The 12,259-nt window shown below is 43.2% G+C and overlaps 1 protein-coding gene across 1 annotated transcript in view; it reads left to right on the top strand.

Annotated features, from left to right (window-relative positions):
- Nucleotides 1-12,259, top strand: part of LOC113971018 (fibronectin type-III domain-containing protein 3a-like) — a 41,131-nt gene that overhangs the window by 10,020 nt on the left and 18,852 nt on the right. Inside the window, exons 3-5 of the mRNA XM_027690516.1 lie at nt 7,088-7,215; nt 11,086-11,161; nt 12,003-12,079. Coding sequence (XP_027546317.1) covers nt 7,120-7,215; nt 11,086-11,161; nt 12,003-12,079 — 249 coding nt within the window. The 5' untranslated portion in view covers nt 7,088-7,119. The remainder of the gene's footprint in view (nt 1-7,087; nt 7,216-11,085; nt 11,162-12,002; nt 12,080-12,259) is intronic.

Genomic DNA, 12,259 nt, shown 5'->3' with positions numbered 1-12,259 from the left:
AGAGTTTTAGGACTCAGTTCCCTGCGAGATGAGCATTAATACTCCATTAAAATCCGTGTGTAATTTGGGAGTTGCTGGAAGCAAACACTTGGAGCAGAGTGTAGAAACCTGGTCCTCTGTGTGTGTGGAGCTGGGGTGCAGCTTTACTGAGTTTTTAATGTTTTCCTGGGGTCCCAGAGCTCACCTGGGTCAGTCCTGCCTGGGTCAGAATGACTCTGGGCTCTCAGCTCTCAGTGTTCCAAATATTTGAGCCCGTTCGTGGGGTCAGTCCTGAACATTCTCAGGATCACACGAAGTTGTGTTGCCCTCCTGGCCGGAAGCCAAACTTCACACAAGATGCTGCTGACAAACTCACTGGGGTGTCGTTATAAATGATTCCCAACATTTTAATAATCCAAACATGTATTTAGTGGGAGAACAGATGATTTATGGAGTGGTGGTGGTCCCTCTAGAGCTCAGGTCTAACTGAGCTTTTGTTAAACCTCTCGGTGCCTTCGTCTTGCTCAAAGTAAACCAGTCACCCAGCAGGTCTCACGTGTGGTCCTGGGGCACAGGAGGACTATTTTAGCGTTGGGATGATACCTTAAAAATGCTGTTTATTTGAAAAACGTGGGTGGCAGAGGGCAGCCTGTGTCTTTTTTTTTTTTCCCACCTCTGAGTTGTGTGGGGCATAAATTTCAAATCTGGTTTTTTAGGAGTCACAAATGATGTTGGATCTTTTGGACAAGGTTATTCCTTAGCCTGAGGTTGGGGATGACTTTTGTTTGGGTCTGTGGTTGTTCTTTGAACAACCTTTGGCAATGACTGATGGAAAATTGAACTGACAGGGTGGAATGTGTGTAAAACACTCAGAAGCCTCAGTTTGCAGGAGATTTGGATTTTAAGGCATGGCAATAATTCGTAATTTTCTTTATCAGAGAACATGAGTTTTCCCCCCACTTAAAGAGAATATGTTGACTATATTTTTATGTATTATATAATATTTATAATGCTAATTAGTAGTTCTGTCAGTATAAAAAGGTATAATTGAAGATTTAGGGTTTGATACAATACTACCTTTAGTAAATAGCAGTATTGTGGTAGTTTGCTTCCTGCAATAAATGAAAACCCAGGCTCAGGCTGGCAGGTTGCATAAGGCACTGAACCTGGAAATCAGGAAGTTTCTGCTGAATTCCCAGCTCTCCATCCTGGACACATTGTTCTTTCTAACTCAGGCATGCTGGATTTCAATAAAAATTAAAGTCTGCATTTCAGTAATAGACTCCTTGGAATAGGAACTTTCTCATCTTAAATCCATAATGAAAATTGTGATAATTTGGGATAGCTTCTGTCTGGGATTATAAACTAATTTTTTGCTGTTTATGAACACTGTTCACTTTCTGTGCTGGCCAGTGGAACGAAGCTGATCCATTCCTGTCTGCAGTGTTCCCCCCATTTAGACTGTGGGATATATTAAAGTGCTGGTAAAATATTTTAACATGAGCCAACAGGATTTTCAAAACTTGCTAAATCCGTAACACCGTGACACATTTGCACAATAGATAACTCACCTTCTATTAATGATTAAAGAATGCAATTCCAATGAAAAGGCTATTTTTTCAGTTTATTAAATGCATCTTATTTTTTTATAGAACACAATCTCTGTGTTTTTACGTGCCCTGCAAATTCACTGTGAGGGGCTAAAGAGAGACACGGCTGTAAATGGTTGCTGTGTTGTTGTTTACTGGTGACTGCTCCAAAAACTCTGGATAAAACAGGAGTGATGTGTTTATACAGGACAATTATTTTGGCCATGACTTCTTTTTTTTTTTCAGTATATTGCTGTTATATTTTCTCTTGTGTCATTCAAGTGGAAGTACCAGAGTTGAAAGCGGCGCCTCATCCCGAGCTGCGGGGTTGGAAATGGAAACGGGAGGGTCAGTAATGCTGGGAGTTCTTACAAGGAGTTTACTGAGCATTTATAGAGCCATTAAAGTTGGAAAAGACCTCTGAGATCATCAGCTCCCACCATTTATTTGTTAGTAACTGGAATTCCATGTCCTGGAATTGCTCGTTATTTCACTTTCGAAACTATTGTAGGCAATTTTAGATTTGAGTTTCCAAATGTCTTGTGAACCCCTGATGTTTTCCAGACTTTGGTAGGATGATCCAGTATCATTCAGCCCTCAGTGAGCTCTGCCTGTTCCGTGCAGGAGCACAGAGGCTGCTTTCCCTGGAAATGGGAGCTGGGATCGGCGAGCCCTGCGCGGCTGCTCGGGGCTGGCCGGGCTCCAGCGACACTGCTGGGGAGGAATCCGGGCTGGAGAAAGGGAAGGCCAATGTTCCAGCCTTCCAGAGGCTCGGCATTTTCCCTCTGTCAGGAAGTGAGGTCAGGCCCAGCCGCTGTGTACGGGAATTGTTTGCTCCAGGCCAGTCCTGGAGCTTCGCTGCGTTTCTTAGAAGCCTTTGTGGCCGAGACTGTGTGTGGAAAATGTGGCCTTTCTGTGAATATGGTTGACATGAGTGACCATATTACACCAGCCCAGTGTGGAATTACTCCAGAACACGTCCCAGGGTCCGTGTTTGCAATAGGAGTTGCTTTTATTTAGTTTAAAATATTTTTTAATGTGCAATAAATGACAGTATTTTAGCTTTTGAGAAACATGTGTGTCGAACAATTAATCTGTGAAAACAAAAGTTATTTAACTTAGGAATGTGGTCTCCACTGTCACTTGTTTCAGCTCAGCTAAAACAGCTTCAGGTTTGTTTCAGAGGTGATTAATCCCAATTATTTTATTTTTTATGCCTTTTGTGCTTCGTGGGCTGAATTCATCCCTCAGCTCAAACTAGGTTTGGGAGTGACCTTTAGGTGATGTGTAATGGAAACCACTGCAAAGAAATGAATCAGGTCAGAAATGCCCTTGCAAAATGTAAACTTTCTAAAAGTCAATCTGATTAATTCCATACTGACTCAAAAATCTCCAGGACACAGTGACAAAGCTGGAGAGACACCTCTAGAAATTCTGCTATTGATTCATATTTAATGATTCACTAAGTTGCAGTAAATTCCTATAAATTACAAAATTTGCCTAGTCTTTAACACTTCCAGATGGGATTACTCTTGCTTATTTTAGACTACAATTTAAAATTTAGTGTATTAGCTCATCTTTAATGTCAGTGCAGCCTGTCAATCCTCAGTGCAAGCACTTTTTCTGTATTTTTTTTTTCCCTGACCACTTGGACAGTTACTACTGAGGATTAACCTAAAATACCCAAGAACAGACCATGGCAAAAGCAGTTTGAGCCCCCGTTCCTGAGATTTGATGGAACAAAGTGGCTTTAGGGACCCGAGAAGCTCTTTGATACAGTTCTCCCGGTGGGTGGGTTGATCATTTTGGGCCATGAACAACCCATCAGCTGGGGGTTACCTCTCCAAGCTGACTTGCCTTGGGGTAAAACCGAGGGTTTAGAGGAAGCCTGGAATCACTGACAGAGTTTTAGGGATGTGGGATTTGGTAGGACTTGGGGGTGTTGGTGGGGGAGAGGCTGGACATGCCCTGACACCCAGAACCCCCCCGTGCCCTGGGCTGATCCCACAGGGATGGTGGGCAGCAGGGAAGGGGGGGATTCTGCCCCTCTGCCCCCTCAGGTGAGACCCCCCTGCAGAGCTGCCTCCAGCCCTGGGAACAGCAGCACAAGGACATGGAGCTGCTGGAGAGAGTCCAGAGGAGGCCACGGAGATGCTCCAGGGCTGGAGCCCCTCTGCTCTGGAGCCAGGCTGGGAGAGCTGGGGGGGTTCACCTGGAGAAGACAAGGATCAAGGCAGACCTGAAAGCCCCTTCCAGGGCCTAAAGGGGCTCCAGGAGAGCTGGAGAGGGACTTGGACAAGGGATGGAGGGACAGGACACAGGGAATGGCTTCCCAGTGCCAGAGGGCAGGGTTAGATGGATATTGTGAAGGAATTCTTGGCTGTGAGGGTGGTGAGGCCCTGGCACAGGTTGCCCAGAGAAGCTGTGGCTGTCCCTGGATCCCTGGGAGTGTCCAAGGCCAGGTTGGACAGGGCTTGGAGCAACCTGGGCTAGTGGAAGGTGTCCCTGCCCATGGCAGGGGGTGGGACCGGCTGGGCTTGAAGGTCCCTTCCAACCCAAACCATCCTGGAATGATTTTGTGGGAGTGTGGATGGAGGTGGGTTCAGGATCCTGCAATCTCCTTGCCCAGGCAGTGATTGTCCTTCACCTTTTCCGTGGGATCAGCCTTTCCCTGTGGCTGAGGGCTGTGGGGCAGGGCTGGATTCCCTGCTCCAAGCTGTGGGAGGGTGTTGGGAAATGGCTTTTCAAGATAGAGCCCTGTCTTTGTTATGTTTTGCAGGAAATTGTGCTGACTCTGTAATAACTTTTCAGGAATTCTCTTTTTATTTACCCCAATACCACCTACTTCCTCCAGTGAAATGGAGCCTTTGGGGAGGTAACTCTGGATCGTGTTCTATTTCCCTGGAAAAGTGTTACCTGTTGAAGTGGGGAGGGGTGGAGTCCCCCCTCCTTCCCTGGGCTCCCTCTGAGGGCAGCAGTGTCTTTGCTGCTCTTATCAGGACGTTGGAGGAATGAAGCAGTGCTGTAAAACCAAAATAACTCGTTTTTTTTTTCCAATCTGTCAGGGCATTCCTCTTTTGTCCTCAGTGTTCTGCCGCTTGCAGCCACCCCAACCCAGCTGCACAGGGAAATATCAACGTCCTGAGCCAGGTGGAACTGCCCAGAAGTTCTGAAAATGGTTTCATTTGTGTCAGTACTTCTATTTCCTCTGCCCACGTGGAGATTCCTGCCAAGACACGAAATTCGCTATTTTTGGTGTTTGTCATTAACTGTATAAAAACAGTTGTTTCCTGATACTCCAAGTATTAAGTTCCTCCTCTGAAAAATGAAATCACGGCACTGAGCAGGTAGAATGTGTGTGTAGGTGTCAATGGGAATTAAGCACTATCTGAGCCATCAGGCAGGAGATTGAGGGTTCTAAACCCCATGTGGATGTTGGGGCTCTGCTTTACAATTTGTCCTAAAGACAAAACCTCAGAAAATTAATTAATTACCAAAGCTCAGGATAGAAACTCAGAATGTTCATTTAGAATTGCAGGTGGCTTTGGGACCTGTTTCAGAACACGTTTTTCTGCAGCTGCTCATTTTGGGTGCTTGAACATTTGAATGCAGCTGGAGTTGCTTTTTTTGGTGAAGGGGTTTCCCCTTTATTTTAAGTGCTAATTTCTGTCGTCTTTGAGGTTGAGAGATGAAAGAAATTGGGACTGTTGCATATAGAAAATAAAGGATTTTCATTTTGCCTGTGTATAGCATATTCCTGTTATGGCTGTTAAGGCTTAAATCCAGCCACTAAACATCTAAAAATGGGAGAGGTGTAGAGGAGGAAAAACTGCCTCAATTTTACCATGCAGGAATTTTTAAGTGGAATAGTTAAATACCATCAGCTGCGTTCATGTCCTTGGCAGAGGCAATTCCAATCTCCAAATAGGAGATTATTTTATTCAGGAAATAAATAACATGCTAAGGCAGTTAAGTATATTAAATATATATAATAAGTATAACCTGATAGAAATTCAATCTTTGAGGTCGTGTCCAGCCCTTGCACCTTCGTATTTGGCCTCTGAAAATTGTGACTGGAGCAGACCTGGAAAACAAGTTGTTTGTGAAGTGCTCTGGGTTCTTGGGAAACCTTGAGGAGTTTGTTGTGCTGCATTTTGTGGCTGTGTGATGGTATCTCTTATTTTGAGATGCTGTTGCAAACAAGGAGGAATGTGGGTTTTATCAGTGGATTCCACCAGCTCCTTTACCTTGTCGTGGTAATAGAAGAGAAATCCTGTAATCTCAGCTTTATTGCAGACCTTTGCTGAACAAAATGAGTTAAAACCAGCAGAAATGCTAAGTCAGGCTGTGATATTTCTCTCACTGTTGCAAATCTGGAAATTCAGTCCCACAGGTACAGAGTTCATCGGGGGTTTTCCTCTTTTTCCTTCCCCAAACACTCCCTTTCCATGCAGGTTGTAGAGGACTGAACAAGGACTTGGCACAGCCCGACTTGATTCATGCACCGATTTAGGGGGGATGTTTTTAGTCTGGTTTTGATTTTTATTTTTAAGGAATAAACTGTCCTGCCCACACTTTGCCTTCTGGTTTATGGGAGGTAATGGGAAGGGAGAAGGAAGTGTCAGCATTTCCTGTATCCTGTTATCTTGTGCTTTTTATGGATGCTGGATTGACTATACACAGAAAATTCCCTACCATGTGGATTGTGTTTTGACTGGCTGTAATTACAGATTAGTCCCTGGAAGTCCACAGCTATGCAGCACTTTTCCTTTGCATTTCTCCGTGGGGCTCAGTTAAAGACTTTGTTACAAAATGCTTTTTTGGGGTTGTCTTAAGCCTTGTTTTCACCATGGCAGACTCCGCATTGAGGACACGTTGCAACACTGGAGAAATGACACAGTTTGGGGGCTTTTCTGATCATCACAGGGACTGAAATGTATATGTGGCATGTGCATTATTGAGCCTGACACTTGGGGTCTGGAGTAGAAGAATTATAAATGCAAATTTAGGAATAAAGTGCTGCATAAATGCAAATTCCCTCAGTGTGTAATTGCTGCACTGAGGTACCAGTTTCAGCACTCGTGTGGCAAGTTGAATATTCATGATCATTAAAGAGGATAATTTTGGGAGAAGGATCTGTGTTGCTTAAATGAAGTAGTTAAAAATGAAAAGTAGGATAATACTGGACTACTTGGAGGCACTCAGAATATTCTGAGTTGGAAGGGACCCACCCACAAGGAAGAACTTGGATCTATGACATGTCATCCCCTCCATCCTTTAAGCCTGTCAGTTTGCCCAGGTTTTAAATGTGCAATGAAGCCAAAGGGGATGTTTTATAGTGAATTTTGTGTCCAATTAAAATCAGTTTATGTGAAAACCTTCAGGGGAGAGTTGTGGAGTGTTGATGTCTAATGATCCTTTGCTGGTGAGTCTGGTGCCAAATTTGTCAAGTGAAATAGAGGATTATTTGGGGAAGGAGATCTGGATGTAACGTTGTCCCTGTGTTTTTGTTGGAGCAGGTGGTGGATGTGTCCATGAATGGTCCCAAGAAATGATGGCCGACCAGCCGCCCCCCTTGGAAGCCACACCTCTGTTGAATGAAGTGCCACTTCTACCTCACATGGTCAATGGGGACAGCATCCAGCAGGCAAGTAAATCCTGTCCTGTGCACCAGGGAGCTCTGGGAACAGCTTGGATTGTGGCTACAAGAGGAGGAGACTCATAAAACCCCAGCTCTGATACTGATTTGCAGAGTTAGGGAAGGATGTGGTTCCCAGCACTGATGTCATCACTTCAACAGAAGTGCAAACACAGGGAGGAAAAAATCGCTCAGCATTCATCTGGGTGAAGGGAGTGTTTGTTCTGCACATGGAAGTGCTTTAAAACTACACTGCAAACTCCAAGGATCAAAGGGAAAATGTAATATATGGGTTTAATAAAGCACTAAGGTTTTGAAACTCGTGTGAAATAATGAATAAAGATTAGCAAGTGGTTGCAGGGCTCTAAAGCAAGAAGTCTATTACAGGAAAATGAAAGGAAAGACTTTGGCTTCCTGTTATTAAGTGTCTTCATTAATAATTACAGTGCAGTGGTGAAACCTGAGTGCATTTAGTTGAAACTTTAGAGTTTTATTGGACACAACCCTTCAGAAGTACCTGAGGATTAGAAATACAGGCAAAAGTGAAAGTAAAAGAGTTTTGAAGCCCAAGGTTGTGTGAGTTGTCAGTAAACATGAAGTGAATTTACTCTTTGGCAGTAGAAGCCAAGTTCCTTGTGCTATAAATGCTGAGGATCTTCCCAACCTCTGGAGACAGACTTGCAGTGCACTCAGAAATCTCCCAGCCATCCTGATCTTTTAACACTGCATCTTTTCTAGGCTCCCTTTCCCAGGTAATCTCAAGGTCTCTTCCAACCTTGGCTGTTCAAGGATTCTCTAATAACAAAACAGACATTTGAAGGATTTCTGTGCCTGAGTGAAAGACTTGTTTTGTTGAAGCAAGGGACAAACTGCCCATTGCTTTAATCTGATCAGTTCATCACCTCAAGTGTCTGACACCAAGTGAAATGGGAATTCAGGGGTTAATTCAGAAGGGAAAATTGCATAAAAGTTCCCAGGGGATAACTGTCATGGAATGATTATGGTGACATGAAGCCCTTGGGATATTTGAATGTACAGTGACTGAACAGGGTACAGCAAAATAACCATGAATTGTTGGGGGTCATTTATAGACAATAAATGCTGGAAAACTTGAAATGAGATATTCTTTAATTTGTCATGGGAAGAAGGAGAGGCCTGTGTTGTATTCAGTTTATTAAAGAAAAAGTACTTTTGTCTTTTTGCCTCAGACTCTGGAGATGGGAGTACAGTGAGTGTAATTACACAATTACACTGGAAATAAGTAAAGCTGTGGAGTCTCTGAGCTATGTCAGAAGTCCTGGCACTAGAAGGTGAAATTTCAGCCCCTGCCCAGAACCTCGTGTTTCATGTTACATGAGGAAAAGAGATCAAGGAAAAGAAATCAAGTAGATCTAATTGGCCCCTGTCCCAGAGCCGTGTGTGGGTCATGTCTTGGGGTAGGTCAGTGTGTGCTGAATGACCCATGAGGAGGTGACATTTTTGGAACCTAGAGCAGACTGTTTGCCACCAGGTGAGAGTAGAAAAGGGAGAGAAAAAAGAGTTGTATCTTGGAAATGCATTTGAAGAGTAGGTTTGAAGTTTAAATAGAACCTTGACTTAGAATCTGTGTTAATGCAGATGATTTTTAATTATTTCGCTGCCAGAGGAAACTCTCTCTATAAATAAGTAATATAAAAATACATATATATAAATACAGAATTTCTGTTATAAGTGTTTGTACAGTGATTTGTTCTCAGAAACCCACCCTGTGTGTTTGCCCAGTCCCCTCAGGCAGTGAGTGCAGCTCATCATTAGTTTCATGTCACATAAAGCAAAAAGTTGGAAGTTTTCTGGGTTTTTGGTTGGTTGTTTTTTTTTTTTTGTTGTTGTTCTGAAAAAACTTGAGCAGTGGAAAGTGTGTGGCTAAGGGATAAAAGCAGAGCCTGGTGCTTGGCAATAGGTGTCCCACTGTGCTGCTGCCCTGGCTCTGAGGGGCTGCACAGGACACAGGGAGGTGTTGGCAGGTCTGGGCTCCAGCACTCCCTGTGTGGAACTTGGCTCACATCCACTCATTAGAGAGGCTCCAGCTTCCTGGAAATGTGCCTCCTTGGAAGGTGGATGGGACTGCATTTGCTTCATTAATTACAGTGAGTCATTCCTCCAAGACATTGCCTGTGCATTCCTGGAATTCCAGTCTGGAGCTGCTGCAGCCTGTGAGTGCACCCCTGACTGGGGATCTTTGCTCAGTGAGAGTTTCCTGAGCTGGGTCTGAGAACTGGAGTTCACTGAAACCTGGACTGAGGATCTACCACGTTCAGAGGCTCAGAATCCCTCCAAGGATCCCTTTCCTCCCCCTGCTGGGAGGGTTGATCCCATCCCCAGCAAACCTCCTCTTCCTGGTTCCTTGTGCTCTGGCAGATCCCCAGCCCATTATTGTCAGTTTGCTTTAAACAATTAACAGCACTTCTCTCTCTTTGCTCTGAGAAATTCAGTAGCATTAAAGTCAAATTTACTCATATGCTGAAATGACAGATCTGCTGAAGTTCCAGTGTTTTAATTTGCCGTTTTTAAAGGTATTCTCTGCCATCTTTCCTTCTCCTGGAACCACAATAAGTATTGCTGACTGGCTAAATGGCCTTTTCAGGGGCTTTTGGTGGTTTAGTTGTGCCCAGAAACAACTCATCTACCCACAGGAAAATCCTCCTGTACAAGGAGCATCAATTCTCCTGTACAAGGGATGTTACAAATAATAAAGTCAAGATTAATATACCAATATCCAGAAGCTGCAAAATCAGTGTTAAATGGCATTTTTCAGTCTGTTCCTTTGAGTCTCTACTGTTGAGGATGGTGAAAGGTGAGTGTGGTGCAGGTGCCTGGGGAGTTTAAGGAGCTCCATCACTGGAGATGTGGCAGCACAGAATAGATTTATTCATTAATGTCATGAGTAGCTCATTTTACCAGGAATTGGGTGACCAGGTGGTCTCTTCAGGTCCCATTTACTTGATAGAACTATTCCATGAATAGTATAAAAATACTTTATAAAAATTGAAGGAAAGAAGATTAGACTTTTTGAGTTTCATACCTAATTTAACAAATATATTTTATTTCTGTTTTTACACTGGCCTTTCTTCATGTGCTGGCCATCACCAGGGTGGAATTTTGACTGTGTAATGCAGTTCTTACCTGACCAAACACTCATTTTACTGAAGAATTAGACCTGTGCCTGTAGAATACCATAAAATTCACTGCAGAAGTTTGCCATGTTACAGTAAAATTACAATAAAACTGCAGCTGCCAATATTTCCCTGAGCCTGAAACATGTTCTGTGCACGGGGCAGGACGAGGTGATGGTTTGTGACACCCTGCACAGGGACATGATGGTGCCTGAGGGGTGACTGGCACATTTCCACATGGATTTGTGTGCAGCTGGATGTGGTCATGTCCAAAGGGACCTGCAGAATCTCACTGGGAGTTGTATTTAGTTGTATTTCTTTAACTGCACAGTCACACAAAATACACACATGATCCTTTGGGAGATCCAGGGCAGAGGGGGTGGGAAAAGCTGGAAAAACAAAGTGAAGCTCAGGTCATGTGTTGCTTCAGTAAGAGAAGAAGAAGCAGTGTGAAAGAATGGAAATGAAAAGCTTAGTTAATTATTTCAGGTGTGTCAAGGGAAGCACTTCTGGTGGTAATCAGAGAAAAAAAATAATGATTTGATGTCAAAGTATAAAGAAATCTCATTCCACCCACAAGTGTCTCATCCTGCTTTTCTGCTCCAAGGTTACCAGAGCTTTGTTGTTTTAATTTCACATGTGGGGAGAAGGAAGAGATTTCCCCCCCCCCAAATAGTTCTTAAAATATTAAAAAACCCCAACACCTCTTGTGTTTTGTTTCCTCCAGGTTATTCTTGTCCAGGTAAACCCAGGTGAAACATTTACAATTACAACTGAAGATGGGCACATGCAGTGTATTCAAGGTAAAGGGAAGCCAGAGTTGTGAACCCAAATACTTTGGCTCTGAAGTTCCTGTTTGTTTCTGTGCTATCAAATGTGGTTTGTATGTTTTGCAGTGTAATACATCAGATTTTTGTTAAAGCCCTGGGAAGTTGCCAGGATCCCCCCTATCCTGCAGACTTTAATTTATAAAAGCTGGTTTTGCAGTGATCCTTGAATAACTGTCCTCCCAGAATCCTGGGAATGAATTTACATGGGATTTAGTCCACAATAATCTAAACAAATTTAACAGCCCGTGTGACCTCACTGTGCTGTCAGGTACAGCCTTGGCAGGTGCTGGGGGAATTATTGCTCCCAATTGTGCCTGAAAATTCCTTTTTACCTTCTGGGTAAGTGACAGAACATCTGAGTTGGGGCAAAATATCTCCTGTAAGTCAAGTTGAATTTATCAGTATTTCTATTTTGGACATATTTTTCACCATTTCAAATGTTATTATATAAAATGTGTCCATTCTGCTTTCATCAAGTCCCACACAGGAATACTTCCTTTCAGCTTGATGTGAAAAACAATGTTTTCCAATTTAAAATTCAAAAAAAAGTTACTAGACCAGCCGTCTGCATTACTACAGACTGTTAGCTGCCACAAAATAAGAGCTAAAATTATCTATACTGATTTTTGTGCAGTGAAACAAACACTGTTGGCTGCCTGGGGGTGGTGGTTGGGATAAAGCCAATAATCCAGGGCCGAGTCAAATGCAGTTGCTGGTGTTTCAGGCCCCAGGGTGAGCTCCCACCTTTGGAAAAAGGTGTTTCCAGATGGGAAAAACCTGGTTTGTTAAAAAGTGGCCCCTTGTTCCTCCCCAGGTCCAGCACATGTCCCTCTGATGTCACCAAATGGTTCCATGCCACCAATATTTGTGCCTCCCGGTTATGTATCTCAGGTAAACTTCATTCATCCTCCTATTTCATGTTTTTATATTGCATGCTTTTATATCATTTATAGATTTTTATTTAAGTTTTATGTTCTGTGTGGGTTTAATAATGTTTATCTTATTTATTGATTATCTTAGCTGGGAAAAAAGCATTTCTCCTACTTTTTCCATTGAACTTAACAACTATTT

The sequence above is a fragment of the Neopelma chrysocephalum genome, unplaced genomic scaffold (assembly GCF_003984885.1).
Source record: "Neopelma chrysocephalum unplaced genomic scaffold, ASM398488v2 Primary Assembly neopelma1_81, whole genome shotgun sequence".
In the NCBI taxonomy this organism is placed as follows: domain Eukaryota; kingdom Metazoa; phylum Chordata; class Aves; order Passeriformes; family Pipridae; genus Neopelma; species Neopelma chrysocephalum.
This window is presented reverse-complemented; position numbering and strand designations above follow the sequence as displayed.